At 39.0% G+C, this 27,818-nt stretch overlaps 1 protein-coding gene across 3 annotated transcripts in view; it reads right to left on the reverse strand.

The window, feature by feature from the left end:
- Window positions 1-27,818, reverse strand: part of CCNY (cyclin Y) — a 122,492-nt gene that overhangs the window by 39,421 nt on the left and 55,253 nt on the right. Inside the window, exons 2-4 of one of the 3 annotated variants that reach the window (XM_017820215.1) lie at window positions 8,914-8,988; window positions 4,343-4,351; window positions 3,152-3,186 (exon numbers count right to left, since the gene is read on the reverse strand). In XM_017820215.1, the coding sequence (XP_017675704.1) occupies window positions 3,152-3,186; window positions 4,343-4,351; window positions 8,914-8,988 (119 nt within the window). Of the gene's footprint in view, window positions 1-3,151; window positions 3,187-4,342; window positions 4,352-8,913; window positions 8,989-27,818 lie in introns of those variants that run through there. The other 2 variants (XM_017820216.1, XM_017820217.1) reach the window with 2 other exon arrangements.

Consider the following 27,818-nt stretch of genomic DNA (forward strand, 5'->3'; position numbering starts at 1 on the left):
TCCCCAACCTGTCATCTGTCTCCTTGGGCTCCGTGGGAAGACTGAGATGACAGCTTCTCCATAGCACTCTGTCACCCCCGACTTTCATTCCTTCCCCACCCCCCCCCCAAAAAAAAGAACAGCTGCTGGCTTCTTCCATCACACCTACTGACAAGGTGAATCTGAAACAGGGCAACTGTCAGCCCTTGACAAAGCATAACAAATCAAAACAGGAACCCACTATTTGTATCTGAGGATCAAAGGAAACTATTCAGCCAAATAAAATGTCTACAAAAAAAAAAGCAAGTAAGAAAGGAAAAGAACAGTGGTGTGATTATGCTGAGAAAGTAAATTTTTAAATGAGGAAGAGTCAATATTAATTATTTTTTAAATAGGTAATACTTCAAAACTGCTTTTGTATGAACTACTGTTCTCATCTGTTACTACACAGAACTTGGCAAGGAAAGAAAAAAGGGAAAGAAAAAGTACAGCTTTTCTTGACAGCTCTCTTGATAGCCATCCATCCTGATCACTCGGGAGAAATACAACTCTGCCTGCAAAATAACCAGTTGTGCATATACTGCAGAAAAGGATAAAAATATTTTGTTGCTCATCTTGGTTATTTATCACAAAAGGAGAATAAGTATAAAAAATAACAACAACAAAAAGATGACTCTATGGAAAAACCACAGAAAAGTGCTGCATATTATGATGAGGAGTTCTTGTCAAAAAAAGACAAAACAACACTCCAAAATTTATGTCCTCTGGCATGTCTTCTCCAGAGCAGATGTGAGGACTAAGCACTTCACATCAACAGGGAAACAGATGAGTAGCAATAGCTTCTGTTACAAATGCATTAGCACACACTGAGTAACAGTGGAAAAGCACTGATCAACCAATAGGGTATTATCACAAACTCACCATGTAAACACAACCCATCATTTGTCACATACATTTGTTAAATCTAAGTAATTCCTTAAATTTCTTCCAACAAGGTGGTCTAGGAAAATGGTTCCCTGAAGTCTGAAAACCTAAACACAGTTGCCAGTTAGAAGCCACCGCTACCCCTTCCAAAAATGATCAACGGTTTGTGCTTTAGCTTTAGCAGACTGCAAATTTAGGAGGTGCTGAATGAATACTCTCAGGTGTGCTGAAAGAACAACTTAAATATCACAGGCCACATTTGAAAATACAGTTTATCTATGAGTATGGTCTGAAAAACTTAACTACCTTGTAAGGACACACACAGAGAAAGGACTTCAGCTTCATAAAGGTTATTTTTAGCTTTATAATTCAGATGAAGTACTTTGTAAGTACAAAGAAGTGAGACTTAAGGAAGCAGTAAACCAGAGTATTGAGGGAAGTTCACACTACTTAAACCTCAGCCAATGCTTTGAATTACACTTGGGGGAGGTGGGGGGAACCAAAAAAACAAACAAACCAAAAATTAAGAAGAAGTACAGTGCTTAGGGTATCAGCTGCATAAGCTGCTACACTGAGCTCCCAACAACATAACTCCTCAGTGATCACCCTTCCCTTTTCTGTAACACGTCCAGCATTGCCTAAGAACACCTTATACTAGGGTTTGCAACAGTGTGCTTCCTGCACCATCTGCAATAGACATCTTTGTTCAATCTGCTGGAGGAATCCACTCACAATCTGCCTAGCACAGACCACATCTTTTACATATGAAATGATTCAGGACACATGAGAATTCCATCCATGACAGGTGGACTGTCACAGAAACTCAGTTAATACCTTCCTTTGCAATGTCTAAAGACTAATTTTTTTTTTTTTGCATATAAACCTTCAAGTTTGAGGGTTTTTTTAAAAGCATGCTGGAAGTTACTGAGCACACATTATTAAGTTTACAGGAACCCAGTGCATTAGCTTTACAAGTAATTTTATAACAAGACAAGTGCTCTGCAAACCACCCTCACATGCACTATAAACAATGGAAATGTTTTACAGGAGAATAGAAGATAAGCACAAAAAATATCTGGTAACCCAGTGGGGCCAACTTTAAGGCTTTTATAAGCCTCATAGTATCTCATGACTTCTCAGAATCTTAACTCTTGGGAAACTGAAGATCTATGCTTGCTTTTGAAGCCAGGCAGCAGTTTCAGAAACACTCCCCACAAACCAGTTCTGCCAACAAATGAAGCAGTCCTGCCTTCTCACCCCACTCAGCAGTTCATTCCTGCCCTCACGGCTCCTTCCCCTTCTGCAGGTGCAAGCCCTGGAGCAAATCACATTTAGGAGCCCCATTTTAGCTTTTAGCTGAATCTACCTGCATTTGTGTTCCAATCCAGTTTACCTGGAGCTAGACAAACATTTGCCCCAGCACAAAGGGATGAACAGGTTATAAACCACATCTGTTTGTTTCAGCAGCTGCAGTAGCTTAAAAATTAAAAGACAGTCTGTATTTCCAGATAGAGAAAAACTTCAGAACTTCATTTCACCTTAAAGGCAAACTGCACCTGGTAGACAACTAGTTATTTCCCTTCTCACTTTTACTGAGCCATGACTCCAGATATTTCGTACAAGGCTTCACATACTTGGAACCACCCTGGTTCCAAATAGCTTCAGTAGTACAAACAATACTAACTGAGGCAAAGGGCCTGGTCCTGTACCCAAAACAGGCTACAGGGGATTTGCCCTCAGCTTCACCAAGAATTTGATTCAAACAGAAGAGAACTGAATTGAAAAATTCCCAGGGGTATATAAGCATATCAAACCCCCATCTTCATTCTCAGCATGTACCACATGTCAATCCACATTTACATCGCATCAACAATGATCAGGCACTTCAGAACAACTGTGTAAATATCAAATGCTGCAGCTCTCTGCCAATGCAAACTTGCATACAAATGTAATCTAAAGTTTTGAGAGTGTCTATAATAATTTTAAAAATCATACTAATGTGTGCAGCTCTTTTTCCCACATATCAGTCACCTTAATACACTGGTTGTGAGCATGATACTGTCTTCAAACCAACAGGTTTGCTCCACTAGCTCAATACCCAAGACCTATACTTCTGGATCCTGATGCAGAATAAACACGTGAAGCATCAGCACCCGCTCACCAATATGGAAATCATTGTCATAACTCTTATTTACTGTATAATATAGACAACAAGGAGAAAGCTGCATAGCGAGGCATTTTCACTTACGTGGTTTATATAGAGACTCTTGCGTTTTTCTCTCACTGCAAAAACACAAAATATGATAGAAATATTACATGACTATTTTTCCCGATTAAGCTTCTTATACACCATTTATAATAAAAAGAACAGGAGACTATCTATGTGCAACATCAGAATTGCTTTTGCACTAACCAAGTATATTCATATAGCAAACACAGAAGGAACATATATTTGTATGCATAAAGGTGTTTATGCTCACTAGTGTGGTGATGGGTTAAAATTCTCATCCATTTGGGTACTTCACCAGGCGCTGGTCCCCATGGGAAAGTTAATATGCAGAGAGCTACAGTCCAAGCTAGCAATGGCTTAGCCATCCTCCACCAGCTCTCTGTGTGGGTACTCCTGAGCCACCAGTGCCTTCATGCAAGGTACCTTGCTGCAAAGTGGCCTATGCTCCCTTGCAGGTATGAAAGCACCTAAACAGCTACACCACAGAGTTAGCAAATTCTCATCACAGCTTACTGTGCACTAACTCCCACAGAGGGGCCTTGAAACCATATGTATTACACAACTGTCTTCTATAATGATCAGGTGCAACCCTGAAACTATTACTCATGTTGGATGTAACAATGAAAATGTATTAACTTTGGTGAGTATGAACCAGTCACCACAAGCAATGGTTGCAAGTCAAAGCCACAATTAGCCAAAATAGTCAGAAAGTAAACATCAACAAAAGGGAGATAGATGTATAGAGTCTTAACTGTCAGGCAAATGCTTATTACAGCTCATTAAATATACTCTATTTAATTTTTTTTAAAGCACTTCCCCAATTAACTCACCCCATAAAGAGCCTGCAGAGCTCTGTTCCAGTGAAAATACCACAGCATTTAGGATACAAGTCTGGAGGCAACTAACACATAAATCAAACTGCAGGATTAAAATAATAATGGTTTCATGCTGTAGGTGATTAAATGCACTTTGGTGCACCATGATTTGAAAGCTATGCAACCCAATACACTTAGCAAAAAAAGAGTGTTCATAATGGTGGGATAGCCTGTACATTCCTTGTTGGATGCAAAGCCACTATTTGTGATTTATTATAAGCAAGCAATCTCACATAAACAAAGCTCTATGTGTGAATACTGTGAAATAATTGTGTTTAATGCAGACATAAAATGAAAATTAAAAAAATAAGAGAAAACTTTTTAAAATCCTTACATAATTTTCCTCCCAGGGAGCAGAAAGGAGAATCACACATGACAGATGTTAGCCATGTCACTTAGAATATGCTCAGATCCACAATTATGGACATTGTATAAGAAACAGAATTAAACAGGAACAGTGGAAAAATTCTGATAATCTAGTAAATAGTTAAACTGCTTGAAATACTGCTAAAACACTGCACTACACTTAAGTTCCACACAGTGCATTTATCATCAGCAAGAGACATAAGTCATCTAAGAGAAACAAAAAAATGATGGTAGATACTCCTAAGAATAGCCAAAGTATTTCTCTAGTATCACATATTGCAATGTACAGGCAGTAAACAATTCTGATAAGCTGTGTGCAAACCTAATATAGTATATAACTCAAAGTTAACACCTATGAACTGTGAAATATTGAACACAGTTAAGTATTTAACAGTGTTTTAATCATAAATAATTATACCGCATACAAAGTTCTTATGGACAAAATCCTATAAAGACAGCCTGCACATGCACTCCAAATTCCACTTTAATTCCCTTTTTTTCTCTTTAGTTTTTTCTTCTGTATTTTGTCTTGTATCCATTATTCAATTCCCCACAAAAGTGCAATCATTTATATCCCAAAGTAAGCATATTACTCACAGCTCAATCCCATTTGCTATTTCCAGTCTCCAGAAGAATATGTTAACATATTTATACACATCCCTCACTTCTTCCTGCTCAAGCATTTCTTGTGCTGCACATCCTTCCAAGCATCATGCTGACCTCCTTTCCCTATTTTCCCCATATAACAGAAATTCAGTTAGCCTGGACTCTCGGATGAGGCACTACAAGAAGGCAGCTGTGCTTCTGGCTCACTCTGCCACAGTGTAGGGCTCAGCTCCCTCCAGAACATTTGCCAGTGGGGAATTGGGCATAGTAGAAACCCATTTGGTCACAACTACTCTCTTTTGTGACCACAACCTCCCCTTTAAACAAGGGCAAGCCAAATATTGCCCAAGGCAAAAGGCTATTCCTGCCAAGCTAAAATGACTGTAAAGAGATAATTCCATTGGTTTCAGTCAGTTCAAAAATGCTTTGCACTGCTCATGCAGCTCAGTATGGTCTGTGGCAGAACAGACCTCTGTGTCAGAATTAACCAGCATTTTGCAGCATAAACTCCTAAATGCAACTCCATGCTTTTGGGTTTTAGGTATGAGGGTTTGATGACATAGAGCTGAACAGATTTCAAGTCAGTTTAAACAATTAAACTTCTACTTTCCCTTTAACATTTTGAAACTTGAAATTTGGAATGGAACTCTTCAAGTGGAGCCTGAGATGCTGCCAAATTGTCTTAGTTTTCCTCATTCTAAGGTCAATGACCTGTTCCAATTGCTGCAGGCACTTTCAGCTGTTATTGTTGAACTTTTACAATAGTAGGAAAGTATCCTGAAATTACAGGGAGCGAGTGAATACACACACACACACATACGTGCACATGTGTGTATATGCACATATGTATGTATTTTTCATTGAGCTGTAATAAAAACTTCTGCTGTGTAATTTCTATACTATCTTAATGTTAACCCAAAGACAAGAGGATTACAGCAATAAGAATGTCTCGCATTTTGGAGCTGGTAATTCATTTCTTTTTGTTTTATACAAGGAGACTGGCCCTAGTTAACATTAAAGAATAAGTGCAGTTTACTCCACTTCTATCCACCTACATAAACACAGTTTCAAAATCCTCTTTGTCTGAAGCCCATTGTTGCACTGATAATGCAAAATTTAGCCAGTACACTGAACGTGTAAAGGCCAATCTAAGTTAGGAGAGATGGACCTCTGGAACCCATCGACAAGAAAGATCATTACCAGCACCCTGGAGGAGCAACCATTGCCTCCTTGCTATCATAAAGGAAAGGAAGTTACATTGTTGGAGTGCTAAGGTTTGGAAATCCTGGCTTAATCACAGCCACACACTAAACAGTGCATAGCTTTCCAGTTATCTAGACCATCCAGTTTACAGGTCATGCTCAGCAAATGAGGGAGAACTTGCATAAAGCAATCACCGAAGTTAAAGACATAAAAGGTTATATTCTTTAACAGCTCCCTAGAGAGGGAGAATTCCTCATGTATGATTCAGCACCTAAAAAATTCTCACAAAGAGATGGGAACATTTACAAAAGCTATTTTAACTAGGAAAGGAATTAATATTTACTGTGATTTTACCTTTTCTACAGATTCATTGAATGCTCAGGTAATTAACGATGCATTCAGACTATTGACTAATAGGGACAGGACAGTTTAGATGCTTAGCACGGCATCCAGGCTACACAGGACAAAGGGAATTGGAGACCACGTAATAAACAGAGTTGTCATGTCCTGTCTCGCTATATCTGGGGTAATCAGCTTGTTGCTCTTCGCTTACATGTTGATCACAACCAGGCCAAGCTCCTGTGACAGGACACACTAAAAGACTACCAGTGAGGTTGAAAGAGTACAGGGCTACCAGCAAGCCAAACGTGGAACAGCCAGAAGGCAACGCTGCCAAGTCCCTCTAGCAGGTAGTGATGGACTTGGCCATTTCCCACTGTGAAACCACGTGAGGCACACTCACAGTCACAGCCAGATCCTGGATGAAACCTGGAATCCTGATGCCATTGACTCTCTGTGTATTTTAGATGTCCACAGGTCTTATCTATATACATATTTTCACTTACAGTCAACAGGGAGGTTTACCAGTTCAATACTATACAAGTAATGGAGCAAGGCAGTTGCTAACACCTAAGTTAGGTGTTTTCAACATTACCAGCTCAGCTCTCCTCTTCTACATGGTCTTAAGAAGTCTTGGGGGTCCCAGAGACTCCACAGGAGGCTGTCACAATACAAGCCTCCACACCCTAGAAACCCCTTTTATTTTCCCTTTCACAAGCATTGCATTGGATTTTGGTGTTAGGCAACATCCTTGAACAGTGCAGTAACTCCTACAGCTCAGCTGGTTCAAAAAGGGGACCAAAGTACAGCCACGCAAAATGCTTATGACTGTGAGTTGTCCCACCGGAACGGGATGGTTCTTGGCAATACATCAGTAGATAAATGTTTGCAGAATCCTTTTTCTTTTGTACAAACAAAATAGCCTTTGTATTTTTTTCCAGTGTGATCAAGGACAGCTGAACAGATCTTACACTCCCGTTGATAACATTTCTATAGCGCTTCACTAAATTCATTGTTCTTACTCAAAAATATGTTATTCATATTACTTAAACTAGAACAAAGCTTCATAGACCAACTCTAGCATGAGTCTAAACTGTCATTTTTTATAAAATGCTTAAAATTAACTCCATACTGCAATAAATGAACCACTATTACTACAAGAAAGAATAACCATCTGGTCTGGTCAAAATTTTAGTTTGTTGGACTTGGGTATACCTTGTCCTTTCTTTCAACAAGCTGTAACAAGAAATAAGTAGCATCCATATGGGATTAAATAGTTTCAGAACACTGAAAAATCACTATAAAACAGACATCAATCTTCATAATACAAGGTACTATGGAAATATTATCACACTCATTTTACAGACTACCAAACCAGATTAGTATGGTAAATCACATCCAAAACCATATGATGAGGCACTGACAGAACCACGGCTGAATTCAGAAGGACAGTCTGAAGGGCAAAAGAGGTACTCACATAATCAACTCTTCAATTAGGGCCTAAATGTATATCCTCTTTGTTCTAGTCATGCTCAAAAATTAGTAAAAAATATACAGTAAGTGAAAACTACATTATTTTTCAAGTGTTTGACACTGCAATTTACTATGTAAATCAAAAGCGGCATTTACAGGCAGCAAAAAGAAGGACAAAGAATTCATACTGAACAGTCAAGATTACAATTCTGAAACTGCTTTGAAAGTCTTCATAGAAAATAATGTGTTTTGCATCGATTATTCATCTACTTGTAAAACAACATGTCACACACGTCCAACAGGGAACGAAAGAGCCAGAATAAATGGCTTCTATTGTACTGACTCTATCAGGAGGCTCGTTTGGCAGATGTAATTTCAGAGCGGTTGTTTTGTCCATATATTAAAAAAAAACCAACCAAACTCCAAATATATATCAAATCCATAATGAAAGAAGAGAGAATGTTTGGGCAAGATGGGAGCCATTTTGTTATTAAAATCTAGTATTGAGCTCATTTACAGTATCACCTATATCAGAGAAACTCTGGACTGTCTTCTTAGCTAATGTAAACAGCTATTTGCTCAATAAAATACTTTCCTCACCAGATGCTTGCCCTAATGTTCAGAGTTTACAAAAACTAAAAATAAACAAGCCAAGAAACAGATACACAGAAAATTTTTTATTTAGGGAAAATATTTTTTCAATATAATTTTATTAATCTTTATCCATATTTGTACTATCGGTCTGACAAAACAATTAACTAAAGGTGTGACCACTTTAAACTTTTAACATGATGCCTCTAAATGCCTCTTTTTGGGGAGGAGGGGGCAATTATATATTAGAAGACTATCACATGCATGCTAAAAAAGGCTTTACAGATAACTGCAATAGCAAATACTGTAATAAATTCAGTAACCTACCATCTGTTTGTGATTTACTGAGAAATATTGTACTGGCCCGTGGATGATCTGATGGGTTGAATTCCATGTTCAAATCTGGAAAGAAAGAACAGCACAAAAACATTTATGATTATCCAATGGCATACACAGACTTTCTCGTTCTTTTCAATAAGACCAAGTTTACATACTTAAGCAGCTACTGTAAAACAAAATCCATCTTGAGGTCCATTTTTTTATCCTTCCTCGCACAAGTGGTTCTTTTTGGCATGTAAATCATTTGCATCAACACAGCTTTGGGATTAGACTTCAGTTCTAAGGCTGCTTTTGGATTAAGACAGATAAAGAAGCTTGAGAAGTCTGTACACAAGAAATCAGGAATTTCCCATTTACCATCTTTTTCTTCCCACCATGCCCCAAAGCCATTGCTTAGCACAGGAACACAGCTTGTTGTATGTAATTACAGAAGAATTAAGTATTGTAAACAAATGCACAACCCTCTAAAGATAGACAAGTTTCCAAGATTAGACAGGATTAAAAGAAGTAGTTATTGCAATGTAAACAAACCTAGGCCAGAGTGTTTTAAATGGTCAGGGTTAGAAAAACTTGGAACTTTCACAGACTAACATATTCCTTGCTGTAACAACTTAAAAAAAAAAAAAAGAAAAACACAAACAACAACAACAAAACACACACAAACAAAAACACAACCTCCCCCACAAACAAAGAAACAAACAACCCAAACAAAACCAACAACAAATCATTCCTAAAAACCATTTACCAGGCTAAAAATTGAAATCTATTGTACACTATACAAACTTCTATGAATGCTATTTTCCCTATCAAGGATAAAATCCACTGAATTTACTTATTCCCAAATTCCACTCCACTATCAGTTTGTCAAAGTTTACATGCCTATATCCACTGGAAAACATGCTACTAAAATAGTACATAATCTTTTTGCATCTCTTTGCTCTCCCAGTGTTGCTATCTCGACTTTGGTACTCTAACATTCTCTTCATCTTCAAATACACATTCTCTTGCATTTGATGCAGGCATTTATGTGAGATCACATATGAGCACTGTTATGTTTCTTTTCTGTGATTATCCCAGGTTTTCTAAAATTCTCTCACTCTCCTTTTATATCTCCATGAAAGATCAGCAAAACAGGAAATTAATCCCCAGGTTTTAGGAAAACAAAACAAAGTCTTTTCATCCAGGGGTCAAATCTCTCTGTTCCTTCACCATCCATCACCATACTCTGCTCTCCTTTTCCCTTTTATTTAATAATTTACTAGGTCTTCCACTTCCCTGCTTTTTTCTCCTGACCACACACCTCTCTACAAATGTGCTTTCTGTTCATATTTTTCCCTTTTATGCTCCCCTGGTTTTCTTTTCATCTCCCTGCATTCTGTAGCCCATGAGATGAGCAGCCTGACATGCTGCTGCTACCTGGGCATAACTTTTGGAAAAAACATTATCTTCTTTCCTACATGGAAGAACCCAGAAACACAGAAGTAAAATTCCTCAGTTGCAAAAGAATCTTTTTATTATTATTATCATTATCATCATCATCATCAATGCCACAAAAGAAAAGAAATCCAGGAATTTCAAGGGAAAGCCATTTTGATACTCCCAGAAACCACAGACAAATCTGGAGAAGATCCTAGGAATGTCATCTTAAGCTAGGAGTTCTGACTTCAAAGGGCTGTGAATTAGAATGTTTTTACGTAACTCACTGCATCTCACTTAGATATACAGAATTAAAAAATAATCACCCACAGAGATAGTGCTGGTAAAGACTGTTTCCCATTTCAGGACAGTTTTTCCATTAAGCTGAATTCAAGATGCTTTTCATTAAGTGAAGAGTAATCAGCATGTAAAATGCAAAATACGTTGTCTTTTATCATCTTCTTTGTCTTTTATGAAACAGCGCAATACATCACAATAAAAAAAACCACTTTTAAACCACTACAGATACTTTTTCTGCAAATATTTCAAAGTACAGCAGTGCAAAAATTCAGTTAATAAAATAGGACCAGCAACATGAAATTGAATCCAGCTTACAAAACAATGGAAAACAGAAAAGCACTTTGTTCCTTCAAGCCTAGAAAATTATCTGTTCAAGGAGTAATAACAACCTGGTACAGACTCAGTTTGTTTGCAGGGCTGAAAAGAAAGAAAAAACAATTGCTACATCTTGCAGTCAAGTTTAATCTCTTTTACGATTCCTATGCTACAAAAGGCTATTTTGCAGAAGCAGTAAACCAACAGAGGACTTAAAAGTCTGTCTTTCAGAAAAACTGTTAGTCTTCTGACAGGAGCTGAAAGAAGGTCAGCAAAACCCCATCTCAGCAGCTGCAAGAGGCCAGTCCAGGGATTTTGAACCACCTCGGGAGAGGCAGCTGCCCACAGCCAGGGAGCAACTGTGGCTCTTCCCTACCGCTGAACCCCACAAAGCACCACATGTCCTCTTCCTTCCACATCCCTTCTCTCACATCCTCCCCAGCAACAGCAACCACTGAACACATCCATCCGTCTTTCTCAAACTGCCTGCACAAAAATCAGAGGAGGAGAACATGGGTAAGGGGAATGATAAAGCCTGTTTTACCCAGCACAAGGTGGTCAGAAGAGGACAGGTGCTGCCAAGAGAGGCTGGCTGCCCACCTCCCTCTGAGGAACAGCACAGGTCTTGTGGGCTTACAGGCAGAAGAAAGCATTGTTAGGTGTGTATCTACAACTCAGCCACTCCCAGCTCCTCCAAGGACAAGAGTTAGAGAAATCCAAACACCCCACAGACCACCAGTGAGACCATGTCACTGCAGGCCACCACTGCTGGCACACAAGAGTATTAGGATGGATGAATTTTCATAACATGTGAGTAAGATTTCAGTCTCTGGTTGTTCTTAGACGTCTTAAATCATTGCACAGCTTGAAAACAAGTGTCTTTTTGAACGTGGCAACGAGTTCTTACTGATCTGACACTAGAAATCACGTTACAGAAGAAAAGAGATCAAACCGCAGATATACAGATATCTGAAGCTAGTAACTCATCACCAAAGAGCATTATCCATCAAAAGGTTAATTCCATCCTAAAGAAAATAATATATTCATACTGCTTTAGTGTTAATAGTAGCTCTTTCTAGTATTTGAAAACTACCATGAAAACCAGCCATAATAGGAAAGGTTTACCCATTTTGTAATGAAATAGTCAGAGATTTAAACTCACTCAAGCAATGCTCAACTATTCAAAAGAAAGGAAAACGAGAGGCAGAATTTCAATTATTGAAATCTGCACAAAAATGTTCTCCACTGCTAGCAGTCTGCTCTGTAATTCATCATAGCCCTCAAAGGGAAGACTTACAGTGAGTACTACTCCCAGCAGTTACCCAGCATGCCAAAATCAGATTTTAAGAAAAAGCCACTGTTTCATAGATAGTCCAAACCAGAAATCTTTCACTGTAGATGTTCTTTCAAGTTAAGGAGATTTGGAATATTTTTCTACATCTTTTCGTAGTTCAAAGATCAAGTTGTTTTTGTTTTTTTTTCACTACTAAAAGATTGTAAGGTTATGCAAAATATAACTTACTACCTGTAAACATCTAAACAGTCTGACACCCCATGAAAATTTCAGGGGTTTTGTCTTCTCAATATTAGGAAAAAAGGTTTGTGTATATAAATACATGTATAGATACACATGCAAATATCTACAGATGGATAGACAGACAGATGTATATTTAAATGAAACCTCATTTTTGGTTAGCCAAGGCAAAGTCCAACTCAGGTACACTTCAGCTAAGAGAGCATGTGTCTAACAGAACTCACACAACTTTGGAGGATTTGAGCAAGAACAGTTACAAATGCATGCAAATATACTTAAGATTGCATTCCCTTATTTGCTTAGCAGCAGCCAAAAAATCAGTTATTATAATGGCCATTATGATGCATCACATCAAAATAAATTCACTCTCCAAGGAATAAAAAGAGTAGATTTTGCATATGACTTAATTTGGTACATAACCATAGTGAAGTTTTAAGACAACCACCAGAAACACAATGAGATTCACTCTGTACACTGTGAGAAACTTAGTTCCTAAACCTACAGCAGCTGCATTCAAATATGGCCATAAAAAGAAGCAAACTGTAAAATAGTTCGGTTTCAGGCTTGGGTTAAAGCCCAGGCAAGATTTTAAATCTCAAAACAAGATCTTAAAAAGCATTACTGAGACCAGAAATACTGAATACAGTCTCAGTTTGCACTTTTTATAGTGTAAAAAGGGTAAGAATAAAGTTCAGATGAGTATAGAGGCAAGCTACAAGAATGGCAGACTGCTGAAAATGCCTTCAAATGAGAATCTGAGTTGAAACTGTTTTGCTGATGAAAAAGGAAAACTAGGAGGTGTCTGCAGTTCACATGTAACTTAATAAGTACTAAAAGCTCTCTCTAATCTAGCACACAATATAACAAAAACAGTGGAAAATGAAAGCAGAAAGATCGATCTTAATTACGACCCTGGATGAAAACAGAAAGAGGATAATTAAGCACTGAAGCTCCACACCCAAGGAACATGCACTCAACTTATCTTGATGTTTTCCCTCTCTAGAAGATTGCTCCAGCCAAACATCTTTGGGCTTTAGTCCAGCATGAGTATTCAGGCTCAATTTAAGAATAACTTATGCAAGTTACTGGTTTATGATTCATATGCAGGTCAGATCAGATGATCCCATGGGCCTTGAGCGTAAGTTGTATAAAATCGTCAGAAATAGCAATATTTAAATTATTAAGTACAAAACCTCTGCAAATCCCAGTGGCACATCTGTAAACTTTCTAAAACTGCACCAAACTCTGCTGCAATTCTTCAGAAAGAGCTACATTTTCAGGCTTGTGGTCAGAATATATTATGCAAGATAAAAAGTAAAAGGATGAGACTAAATCTCTCATTGCAAAATTTTTAACAGAAAAACCAACTGCTTCTTAAACTCATGACTTTGTTGTGACAGAAACAGGCACGACAGGAGGATGAAGGATGGGTGCTGTAGCAACTAACTTCCGACCAACACACATCAAAGCTTTTGTCATGACACAAACAGGAAAAACCAACACAGTCGCTGCTTTTCCAACACTGCACGTGAGCTGCAGCAGGTCTGAAAATGTGTTTATTCTGTCAGAAAAATAAGATGTTATTTCCTTCCTTGTGAACAATTAAAGTCAGGTAGTTTGCGCTGCCAAAGCTCTGATGCTGATTTGATAACAGACTACACTGAGTAAAACACTGGGTTTAGACTTACACAGTTCTGAAGTAATCTGGTGAAGCTACTTTCTTTCCTTCCCTTCATCCCTGGGACCACAGGCTATCACTGACACTGCACAACCACCACTATTGTTAAAGAAAGAGACAGTGTCCTGCATCAGTGGCCCATCATACGCTTGAAAATGAAACCAATCCATGTTTCTTCATCCTATAAGATTATTTTTTTTTAGTTATGTAAAGGGACTTCAGGTAAGAAAAGAACAGACTTGTCCAGGGCATGCTGCAGAGGGAACTGAGCTGACCAGGCACTACACAAATTACTTTACTTCTTTACCTTCTTTTCTCCCCACACAGCCTGACATTACAGAGCTACTGCCTGGTACGGTCTAGTGGGTAGAAAACAACAAAAACACCACAAAGGTGCTTATCAAGGAATTACAGGAATGCAAACCATGAGCAGTGTCTAAGCCCTACGTATTTCCCAACTGAAAACAATCACCACAGGAGCAAACAGAAAGGGAAGCACAAGTGATCCAAGGGAATGGAATAGTTTCATGGAGACATAAAGGACACGGCTTTCCATGTACCCTGATGAGGGTGGCAATCAGCTCAGCTGTGCCTCCCTTGCCTATGCCACTTCCAAGGCAACAGCAGCACCTGAGAGGTTATTTTGTCCAACTGGCAGAAAGAGTGAAGTTGTTGCTCTAGCTTTCGGTGTACCAGCCTGTATGAATGACCTGATGTCATCTGTGAGAAGAGAAACAGAAACAGTATTCTCCAGGCAAATACAGGGAGGTAAGTTTCCCCAGCACTGAATCTAGAAAAAAATTGCTGAAATAAATTTCAAAAGTCTCTTGAAAAAGAAAGTCTAATTATAGCTTATGCCTTTCTGCTCCTTTCTTACTCTGGTGGGCTGTTCCCCCCTATTAACAGCAATTAGACACAGGTATAGTAATGAAAATACTTCCTTAAGCATTATTATGTTATTAGCATTCCCTCCGGAGCTGGTAAGAGTTAAAAGGACACCTGAGCTAAGAGGATCTCCCTCATCTACCTCTAGTCAAATGAAGCTAAAAACAAAGACTAAAACAGAACTGAGAGCAAAGAAACAAGCAATCTCTCACTATTATTATCAATTTTCTTAGATTTTGTTTTAAATCACCATAATTTATGCAAAAGAGGCATCGTACAATCTTACATTTGGAAAACCCGATGACTAAATCTAGTAGTAAAGTTTCCATTTGAGATTTCTGTCCATCAATGTCTCTAAAACTGGGCTTCACCAAACACTGGGACTAAAATAATTCACAGGGATAACTAGATAAGGCACTGGGACGCTTTCTGTTCAGAGGTTTTTATAACTTTCAAGACAAAATAAGACTGAATTGTATAGGCAGATTTCACTGGCAAACAACAACTGCACCTGCTTTTACACTAAAGCTTCCAAGATGTGAGATCCACTACTAAAAGTTTCAGCTCATGTCATTCAAACAGCACACAATCATGGCATGAAGATTTACCAGTATCAGACCACAAGATTTATCTGTACCTTTTTACAGTTCTTCATGTCAAATGTAAGCAGCAACTAAGCTACCACAAATGAAAATGCCTCTCGGCTGCATGCAGTACCCTTGTAAGAACGAATGTTAGTGATCGTGTTCCAGTACACTTTAACAGTGATTATGAAAATAAAAGAAAGCTGGAAATTGGAAGGCTTCCAAGAGCCAACTGGCTGGAAGGGTAAACTCCTTCAGGTTTGGCTAGGTCGCTGGAAAAACTTGGATGTGATCTTTGCTACCCTGGAGCTATGGTATTCTCTGCCTTCCATTCCAAGCAAACGTCGGGCATGACTTTTCTCAGCAAGCTCCAATTACACGGTGACTCTGTTCCAGGCTCTGCTCTGATCTTGGTTTTCGAGGGAGACAGAGATAGTTCATCAATAAAAGGAGCCCTCTGTGGCAAATAATGCTCATTTCTGTACAGTTATTCCTGACCAGCCAGCCAAGTAACAACACAGGGCAGTTCTCATGGGCACAGCTGTATTTATTTTCTCTTCCACAAGCAAAATCATAGTTATAACTTTCCACAGGCTGAACAAAGTTTGTATCCAGGATTTTTAGTTTTGTATCATTTCTCAGGATTTGCTTTCCCTTCCACAGCAGTCTCTCCCAACTAACTAGACACATCTCCAGAGCAAATTAAATTATTTTACACTACATGATACATCTCCCTTTTTTAATGTCTCCTTACATTCAGAACATGAAAAATACCAATTAATAAATATTTTCCCTCTCAAATTCATCTCATGAAAGTTTTTCAGATATTCCAGTACTGCATCCAAAATTAATTTTAAAAGTTTTATTGATATATAAGACAAAATATAAGAAAAAAAATAATAGTGTAAACACTTGCCCATTTCCCCCCCCTCAGGAAAACAAAGAGGAAAAGACAATTTCTTCAGATTACATGAAGAATTCAGCACGGACTGAAGAGAGCAACAATGCAGTGCTATTATTCCGTGAGATTCAGAGAGGAATCTCTGTGCTTTTATTAACTGAAGAACATCCCCCCTTTAAACACAACTGGCCACTGTAAAAAGTGCCTAGCACAACACATAAGGCTGTGTATACATGTATTTCCATCATACTCAAATACTGCTCCACTGGCCTTTGAGCATAACACAGAATCATTGAATCATAGAACTATTTAGGTTGGAAAAGACCTCTAAGATTACTGAGTCCAACCATTAACCCAGCACTGCCAAGTCCACCACTAAACTATGTCCCTAAGTGCCATATCTACGTCTTTAAAACACCTCTAAGGATGGTATTGTCAATGAAAGGCTACACAGTCCAATGAAGCCTACAAAGACAATGCTTCAAAAGCAGCAGCATGACCTTCAGGCAACCTAATTTCCACAGCAAACATCCAAGTGAAAAGTTGAAATAATAACAATTTTTGAATGTTAATGTCTTAAGATGAAGACATTAAATACTGTTTCTGGTAGAAGTTAAAAGCAAGGAGAAAATCTAAGTAAAAGTACTCTGAGATTAATACTAGTGTGAAGACAAATACCAGCTGGAAGAATATATTCTACTGCTTTTTAAGATTTCTCAGTATGCTCTTAAAAGTTATTCCATCTTCCAACCCGTTCTAATACCCTAGCAGTAAATTCAGTCAAGATAAATTAAGACTGGGTAACAGAAGAAACTGGTCATGAAAAGGCAAAAGAGAAATTTAGGTGCACTTCTCAGTCCTTTTTTCCGTTGTACCAAGAAGAACTAGTAGTCAAAACAGAGATCCTACTTAAAGAACATGAATTTTATTCAGTTATTTTGAAAAGTAAGCTATGTGATTAATGGAATGTAAATATTTGAGCAGGGTTAGATAACCAAGGATTGAAAGGAAAAAAAATATTCAGAATTTTCAGTTTTTTCCTTTTGCACTGTTTCAGGTCTTTGGAACATGTTCATAGTGTGCATATAGCAGAAATTGAGGGCCATTCCCTTTTAGGACCTAAACATGAAGATGACTGAGGACACAATGCAGGCTGGAGTCAGGCTAACAGTTTGTCCTTTTCCTTCAAACCTGTAGCTCAAAGGAGCATTAACTGTTACTGCCCAGGGAGGTTGTGGATGCCCCAATCTTGGCAGTGTTCAAGGCCAGGTTGGGTTAGGGCTTGAGCAACCTGGTCTAGTGAGAGGTGTCCCTGCCCACGGCAGGGGAGGTTCAGGACTAGATGATCTTTAAGGTCTCTTCCAGCCCTTAACATTCTATGGTTCTGTGGTGACTCAATCACTTCTCTGGGCAGCCTGTTCCAGTGCTTGACAAGCCTAGAAAGAAGAAATGTTTCCTAATATCCAATCTAAACCTCCCCTGGTGCAACTTGATGCCATTTCCTCTTGTACTCTCACTTGTTACTTGGGAGAAGGGCCTGACCCCCACCTGGCTACAGCCTCCTGTACAGAAGTTGTAGAGAGCTACAAGGTTCCCCCTGAGTCTCCTGTTCTCCAGGCTAAACAACCTCAGTTCCCTCAGATACTTCTCCTAACACTTGTGCTTCAGATCCTTCACCACCTTTACTGCCCAGCACCTCAATGTCATAAAGCATGATTCTTCTTACAGTACCCTAAAACATCTGAAGTGTAAATAAAATAAAATACAACAATGGCACACAGTCTATTCTAAAAGTCAATTCTTAAGATCAAAGTACCTTGACATAACAGCATATCACTTTCCTTTCACTTATCTGAATGAAAATCTAAGTCCAGCAAAGTAGAACAACTTCTCAAATATGGTACCTGTAAGACTTTCCAGTTTCCTGTTAAAATTAGCAAGAATGATGACAAGCACGTCTGTGAACATCCCTCCCCTCCTTCCTGACAGCCAAAGACAGGCTACAGCACAAAGGACACTGTTAAACATTCTGTTAAAAACTGTCCTCTTGGAAAGCCTTGCACCAATCTTTTAAAGATAATTAAATTGGGTTTTGGTTTTTTTTAATGAAGCATTCAACAGAACCTAGTCCAAGAATCACAACTGGACCCAACACTTGTTCATACACAGGATATCCATGGCATGTGCTGAAATAGAGACAAACTGACTCCAGAGATGAGGAAAAACAGTCCCTAAGTTATTACTGTTTTTCATGGACAAAAATTCATTCCAAAACACCATTTTCATTATATGGAGAATATTACCAGACTTTTGAAATGAAACAATTACATTGGGATAGAACGTGGAGCCCTGTGAGTCCATCACAGGCAAGACCTCACATCACTTCTGACTCCTTGGCAGGTTCCAGCCCAGCAGATACAGGCAGCCTGAATAAGACCCAGCAGGCACAGCAGCCTCCCTCAAAGGTCTCAGAACTGCAGTCAACCACCTGCCTCAACTCATCTGGAGGAACACACTGTCAGGGACACACACGTGAAGCCAAGCAAAGCTGGTCTAACGCTTCTCACCAAAAGGCAAGGAAACGCACCCGACATTTCAGTTCTGCTGTTCAAGTACAAAGATGGGGTAAGGTTTGCCATTGCTTTTTCAGAAGCACAGTCTACTCTGAATATCATAAGTTATATAAACAATAATATGAACACCTTACTTGCAAAAAAGCTTTTTTTCTCCAATAATCATACATGACATCGTGGTCTTCAAGTAATGCAAGATGGGGAAAGAAACCACAGTGCAAATTGTAAGAGCATCTTGCTTTGCACCTCTGTGCTTTGCTGTGCACTGCCCATCGTTGTTCCTTTTCTCACTGATGACCTTTCCATTTTGCTACTAAATAACACTTCTGAGCACTTGAGAACACAGTACTCAAGTTTCCCAGTTCCACCTTCTCTCTCAATAGCCTTCCTCAATTAAATGGCACAGAGCCAGCTAACACAAGCTGTGATCATATCTCCATGCATCCCTTCGGGAGCATCTCCCATTCCAAGTGCATTTCTGCACAAGGCAGCAGAACCTCACCACCTGAACGGCTCTGTCACCTGTTTCCAGTGGGATTTATTAACACGTTAACTACTGCCCACTTTTGTCAACATCACTCATGCCCCACTTTCGGCACATGTAGCAACAAAAGGAACTAAGCCACTGTCCTATTATTAACCTCAAACTGAAATTCATGCATTTCTTTAATGCCCCTGTGACACTGAGCACCAAAAATGCTTTTTCCCTAACGCATTTTTACTCAACTTAGAAACTACTTTAAAATGAATTTACACTGTTCTATTAGATCCAAAGGTCGACAGAATGGAATACAAAAGGCTGTGAAAAATCTGAGGGTTTTTAAATTATTTCTTTATTCCCCCAAATCTTCGTTCGCAAAGTCTAGCCATGAATGAATTTTTTTAAAAAGTCTTATTTTTCTTCACATAAATGTATCAGAAAAAAATTACCTTATAATTCGCTTACCACTCATTATAATCACTTTACGTGATACATGTAAAATCTTTTAGCTATAAACACAGTATCATTACACCAGCTGCTGCCATACCAAATTACTTTACTTGTTGTGTCAAACAGTACTACCGTGCTCTCCACCAAGAGACATCAAGCCACCCAAGCCCCAAGTGAGGCTGGCTGTGAACGCAGCCACTCTTGCCACAGATCTAACCCAGAGGTTAGCAGCTGGCAGGGAATTATTTGTCACTGAGCCAAACATGCAATACCAGTCAGCAGAGTTGTTGGGTTAACCTACAGCAAAGTGAAGCAATTTTACTTGAAGATACAGATCGATACAAAGTCATCAGCATAATCATCGGCATTTCACAGCTGAGCTGACATTATAAGCCTGAATCTTAGATTGAAGCATGATCTGCAGCTTTGCACCAACATGTATGCATTTCACCATTCCTCCAAACAGACATTATTGCCATGCAAATCAGTAAGAAGCTGAATGACCTTAAGGATGCATTATGTTCTGCAAATCAGGACACAGGAGCTTGAGCTGCAGCTCAACTCTACATCTGGAAAAAGGCAACTCATAATAGTGATTCAAGCTCTGAGGAGCTCTCCCACCCACCAGCTCAGCAGGGCAGGACGAGCTTACCCTTCCTCATTACTTTACTGAAATGATTTTTAAAAACGCCAGTGAAAATGGCATCTTTCCAGGCTCTCTTCTTTTTTTCTTTTGCTTCCCTACTGAGCTGTATGACCTAAAGTTAAAGTAAGTAGGTAATCCGTGAAATACAAAAAGAAAAGTATTGATCCTGGTTTCTCAGAAAATTTAGTGGAACTGTATTATAAAACATTTATAAAGGTACCTCTCTGACTTCATGGGCAGCAGCTGCTTTTTTAATATGCAAAAACATAATTTGCAATCTTTTCTGAGGAACACCACAGGATACTTCGTAAACTACAATAACAGGCTTTCAATTTTCCCCTTGCAGATTTGTATTCACATGGCAACCAAGTTACCATGCTACCAAAATACAGTGTTAAAATCACACATACAAATTGCCATTTAAAACTGAAAGTCAACTGATACTAAAACCCTCTCATCAGTGAATCTCTACATCTGTGCATGTATGAAAAATCCCACAAATATATACAGCTAAAGCACGTGTGCATGTATGTGCACACGTCTGACCCTTTGAGCACTTCCATTACTCCTGTCCCTAGACCCAGGAGACTCAGTCTCATTAAAGTCTGATGGCAGAACATATACAATACAGCTTGCTGAACATATACCCACTTCAGATGCAGCCATGACATTAGTGCCCAGACTCCAGACACTACAGCTTCTATAATCTAAAGCTCTGTGACTTCCACACTTACATGTCCCATATACCACGGAAATTGGAGCAAGAAGAGGGAAAATTATAATTAAACTCTGAAGAAAAGATACACAGATCTTTAACTCACATTTATTCTCAGTCTATGAATTCTTGAATTGACACTTGTTCTCAGAAGATTCAGCTCAGAGTCATTAAGTGCTGATCTTGGAGAAGTATCTTATAGCAACTGAATATGTTGTGAAATTGTCACTGTAAGAGTTACCATTTCCAGTGTAATAAAAAGCACTATATTGATAATTTATTTGTTGCGAATTTATAACAGTCTAAAACATCACCATCTATCTTCGTTGTGATTTACCGTATTAATATGAATATCTGAATAATTTTAAACAACCACAGAAAAGTCTTAAATTTACTTTTAAATCAAAATCGTACAGAAATTATCTGTTCTTATCCTAAATGTGAAATTACTCCTGAGATTACACTGGCTCAATACCCAGGACAAGTAACATTCAGTCCCAGAGCAGCAACTAGTTTCAGATCCAATATCTTGCAATATCTATCCAATATCTTACTAAGAAGAGCCCTGGGCAACTGAAAAAGGGATAAAAGCAACTTCCTATTTGTTTTCTTCCGAGTTAGGTGGACAGAGACATTGCATATAACATTCAAGTCCTGAGGCTGACCTGATCAGCCATAAGTAAGGCAGCCATTCTAAACTCAGGCAGATAAAACTTTACCAGATCAAACCCAGAACAGGGATACCTGTGCCATTGGTAAGAAGGGGGAAGGTCCCTGCGAAACAGCAATACAAAGACAAGTCTCAGAGAACACATGCAAGGATAAATTAAGTACAGCAGGGACCAAAAAGTTGAAAAGGGTACTGCTATTTCCATTACAGATGAGGAACTGAGGCAAAGGAATAAAGTCAATGCATCATTAAAATCCTGGTCCCATTCTGCACTTAGTCCACAGCTCTGTAGGTCAGACTCCAAGCCTCAATCTAGATAGGCAGAAAAAGAAGAGCACATATTTAGGGGGTCAGAGGACTATCTTGTCCAAACTTAATAGTTACTTTTAGATGTCTAACTCAAAGCTAGTCATCCAGTTGCCCCTCAATCAACAAAGCATGCAGTTTTAGAAGTGCATTTTTTTAGTTGCTATTTCACAGAATCCTAAAACAAATATTTGGGATAAAACAGATGTGTCATATTCTGGACATACAGATTCTTTTCCACTGGAATAGTCAATAGTAGTGACAAGCTCAGATTAAACCAAGATTCAGTCACTTAAAGTTAAATCAAACTAATCTTCTCTTGGTTACCAAATTTCTGATTTGCCTGTGTCACCCAGGACAGGCCACTGATTGATCACTATGCATCGTGAATGAAGCTGGACTCCTTGCCCTCACATCCCACTCTCCCTTGATATCTTACACAATCTTTCATTTCACCAGCAAATCAGTCTGAATTCCTAGAGACAATCTTTCCTTCACTGCACTGCCTGATGCACCACTTGGACCAGTCCATTCTTGGTACAGGATGAGGCAAGAATCCTGTTGAAAAACAGCATATGGCCATATAATATAAGAAAACTGGGAAAGGCAGAGTAAATTTCTTTGATTCTGTCTAATCTTGAAAGTTCTGGAATCAGTTTTCCTTCCTTTAGTCTTTTAATCCTTTTTGAAAAGCCATGAATAAATATTAAGCTTGCTTGAAAATCTGGAACCTTTTCTAAGCAAAACTTGTTGCCCTGAGAAACCTTCCTGATTCAGGAGAAGATCTTCTAATGTGTCAAGTAATATTATCAATCAATTTGGTCTCTGTTGTTCCTCAGGCACATCAGAGACAGACATAGTAGGACTTCCCTTATCTTTTCTGATACATTTATTGACAAACATACCAGGAAAATAATTAAAATATACATAAAATAATGTAATACACTGATCCGGTCATGCTTCTAATCATTCACATTGACATTATGTGCTACTTATTCATTAAGCAGTAGCTTATTTCAAGATTATGGGAACTGTTCCATGTACCAAGGCTACTGGAAAGATACATGCAAATGTCAGACTATATGTAATGTAACATTTTTGAACAAACACTCCCTATTATTGCCTGGCAGGGAAATGCTAATTTAACTCACCGAGTTCAATTCTTCTGAGCTTTTTTTTTTTTTTGCCTTAAATAGCTCAACATGTTCAAATGTTCATTGCCAAATTCAGACCTGTGGTCAACCCAATGAAAGCAGCAACAGTGAATTGGTACCACAGAACAGCTAAAATCACCTCATGTGAGTCTTGAACACTGCTTTCAGAGTTGCTATGAGAAAACAGAATTAGAAAGACAATATATTAAATCAGAAAAGATAATACCTAATGCAGCATGCTAATTAGGATGATTTCATCGAGTCTCCTCCAAGACAATCTACTGAGAGAATCTACTGACAGGGAAGAATAACCACATCATTAGCAATTTGTACTGCTGTCAGGAAAGCATTTAGTCACACCATAGATTAAATGTTTAAGCAATTGCTAAGCAGACACGAAATTTTCCAATACAAATGCAAATGTCTAATCTGCCAATAAAAAATTAAATGCAGTGAGTCATTTTACTCAGGACAGCAATTCCTCATCTCAAATATCATCAGAGGGTTTTTAATTAAAACACGACAGTTGACATCACAGGAGAGGTGATGGCACATCACTGGCACATGCTGTATGTATAGAAGCAGTACCTAATTGAACTCTGACTGCCCTTAAAAAGTGAAAGAGTCACCACCTAAAATGAACATGTGGTATTTACCTGAAGGTCCTACTCTTCTGAACAACCTATTTTTAATAATGGTGTCCTGATAGTGAAAGTATCTGGATACAGAGAAGGAAAGTCGAGCAGGTTTTTGTAACGGAAGGTTTTGTCTCTCGGACTTCCTAAAGTTCCTTAATGGGATGAAGAATATTTGCATAAGGGAGATCTGGTAAACACACAGAATCACAGAATCAGTTAGATTGGAAAAGACCCCTGAGATCATCAAGTCCAACTTACGACCAAACACCACCATATCAACTAGACCATGGCACTAAGCGCCATGTCCAGTCTTCTTTAAACTTCTCCAGGGAGGGTGACTCCATCACTTCCCTGAGAAGCCCATTCCGATGTCTAATCACCCCTTCTGTGGAGAAATTCTTTCTAATGTCCAACCTGAACCTCCCCTGGTCAACCTGCCTAGGCATTCATAAGCCTTTAACAAGGTCACCTGCTTCTGAAGCTAAGCAAACATTAAGTCCTCAGAAAGGCCAGGCACAAATTGCGAAAATGATGGGGAAGGAAACACAGGATTACATGGTCACTTTTCAACAACTGTTCTCTGTTGTTTATCCAAAACATTCAAAACCAGGAAGTGGTTTTGATAAGATGGCAAAGTCTGCAGTTGATAGGATGTAACATCACAAACCAGCATCAGCTATGAAGAATGTCTGTACTGGTCAACAAAATGGCAGATGTAGGTAAAAGCAGAAAAGCTGGAGTACACAGGAAAAAAAAATCAAAATTCATCTTCAAAATTATAAGCTTCAAATATTGCTACTTAGAAAATATGTTGTAGGAATTGGGAAAAAAAATGCAATTAGTATGGACACACTCAAATCACACAGAAGGAGAAGGCTCCTCAGTAATGCTGTGAAACTACTTTCCACACAACACTGAAGTTCTTACAGCATCAAAGGGTTCAAAAGGGATTAGACATGTTCTAGAAGACAAATTCATTAAGAACTGGAAAGTACATAGTAACAGCTCAGGGAATTCCCAGGGTGCAATCTTAGGGTAAATATTGTTATGTTCCTTTGTTTTATTGTTCTGGCAATGGCTCATGGAGGAGACAGGAGAGAAGGCTTGTCAGAACTCCAGTATAACCAACAGTGGTCACATTAAAATCCTGGTACTTTGTCATCTGATAAACCAGCAAAATAAACAGCTTAAATTAAACCAAGTAAGTCCTTTGTCCTTTGTATATTTAGAGCTACTAAATATATGAATTAACTAAACCCAAAGCATGGAATGTATAAGACCAACATGTACTTTTTAAGCAAGGAACAAAGCTGTCACTGCCTTGTAGTTTAACATTAACTAACTTGTCTCCACTGCTGTAGTTTTGTCAACTTTCCAGTATCGGATTTATGGCAGCATATGGACTTTCATCCTCCGAGAGCACCTTTGTGCTCTTCATCCTCAGAAGCATTTGTCCTTCTAGTAGCTGATATTCTGGAAAGTAGTAAATGGGGGTACTGTATGACTTGTACATTGACCACAGAACCCAAAATATATGAGTCAGAAGTGAAAAAAGTCCAAACCAAATTTTCAGTAAGGGCTCAATTTATTGATCTGCTACAGGCCATGTTACCACTCCAGTCAACTCTGAGGTCAGTGAACTGCTCTACTGCAGTTTTTCTGGTTAGAATAATGCTCATGTATCATCTAACACTATATACATGTTGATCCACTGTAAATTGCCTAACAATCTGAACAAGTACAGGAAGAATTTGTCATGAACGTTCTTTTTCCTACTGGTATAGATCTAGACTGAAGCCATATATTAAAAAACAACTCTGATTTGTAAAACAATGATTAGATTTTCTAGTTCTGCATGAAAAGTTTACAGTACTTTTGGGTAGAGAGAAACAGAAGCTTTAGGTTTTGAGTTTGGTGTTTTGAGTTGTTTTCCTTTTTCTTCTTGAAAATGGATTAAATGCAGAGGATTTTGTAGGTCCTTCCTAACTATGAAAGAAACACAGGAAGGATTTCAGTTTTCATCTGGGTTATGTTGCTTATTGTGGTCCTTATATTTGGCAGTGGGCAGTTGCCCCAGGCATGTAGAATAAAATCAGAATGGCCTGGGTTGGAAAGGAACCTCAAAGATCATCTAGTTCCAACCCACCTGTCATAGGCAGGGCCACCTTTCAATAGACCAGGCTGCTCAGACCTCCATCCAACTTGGCCTTAAACACTTCCAGGGATGAGGCATCCACAACTGCCCTGGGCAACTTGTTCCAGTAAAGAATTTCTTCATAATATCTAATCTAAACCTACACTCTTTCCAGTTGAACCCATTCCCCCTTGCCCTCTGCTCTTGTAAAAAGTCCCTCTCCAGATTTCTTGTCAGCTCCCTTCAGGTACTGGAAGGTCGCAATTAGGTCACCCCAAAGCCTTCTCTTTTCCAGGCTGAACAATCCCAATTCTCTTAGCCTTTCCTCAGAGGAGAGGTGCTCCACCCCTCTAATCATCTATGTGGTCCTCCTCTGGACTCGCTCCAACAGGTCCATGTCCTTCCTGTGCTGGGGACCCAGAGCTGGATGCAGCACTCCAGGAGGTCTCACCAGAGCAGAGGGGCAGAATCCCCTCCCTTGACCTGCTGCCCACACTGCCTTTGCTGCAGCCCAGGACACAGGTGGTTTCTGGGCTGCGAGCGCACATTGCCAGCTCATGTCCAGCCTCTCATCCACCAGCACTTCCAAGTCCTTCTCTCCAGGGCCGCTCTTGATCTGTTCATCCCCCAGCCTCTATTTGTGCTTGGGATTGCCCCAACCCAGGTGCAGCACCTTGCACTTGGTCTTGTTAAACTGCATGAGATCCCCATGCGCCCACTTATCCAGGTCCCTCTGGATGGCATCCCATCCTTTAGGTGTGTCAACAGCACCACTGACCTTGGTGTCACCTGCGAATTCGCTGAGGGTGCACTCGATCTCTTTGTCTATGCCATTAATGAAGATAGTAAATAGCATGAGAAACAGGAAAATCGAGTATGGAATATACTAAAGAAGAGAGACATAAAATCAGAAATGGAAAGAAAAAGAGGCACTATACCAGACAGGCAACACTGTGTAAAATACAGGAAAAAACAGAAGAGCTGCCACAGCTAGTAAAAGAAAATATCCAAAATGTGAAAGCCTACTCAGCAACAGGCAGGGAGGGCACTGAACCACTGGCTCATGATTTAGTACCTATCAACTTTTGTTGAACGCTTCTACTGGTATTTGTTAAACATGTTATTTAACATATAGCTTACAACACACCTAATACAACAAAGTGAGGTTTGACAAAGCCTTGGCTGTAAGGAGGGACTGAATTCTGATTCCACCAGCACCTACGTCAGGTTGCCCTGCCACACATGAAGCATAGCACTGCTCACTGAGAGACAGAGAAACTTTAACACTTGAGTAAATGCAGAGCAAAACTGCTACTGCCTTTTATACATCCCAAGACCTTGGTGGAATTATTTTTGTCAATGTTTTTCAAAATACCACAAGTTCACATTTCTAAAAATTGGATGCAGAAAAATGTTTTCATTCTGACACACACCTTTTGAAACAGAGTCAAGTGGACACAGACTTTTTCCCACACTTTGTAAGTCATGGCCATTGCAAGCTAGAGAGGCAAAT

This window comes from Lepidothrix coronata, unplaced genomic scaffold (assembly GCF_001604755.1).
Source record: "Lepidothrix coronata isolate B3197 unplaced genomic scaffold, Lepidothrix_coronata-1.0 Scaffold80, whole genome shotgun sequence".
In the NCBI taxonomy this organism is placed as follows: Eukaryota; Metazoa; Chordata; class Aves; order Passeriformes; family Pipridae; genus Lepidothrix; species Lepidothrix coronata.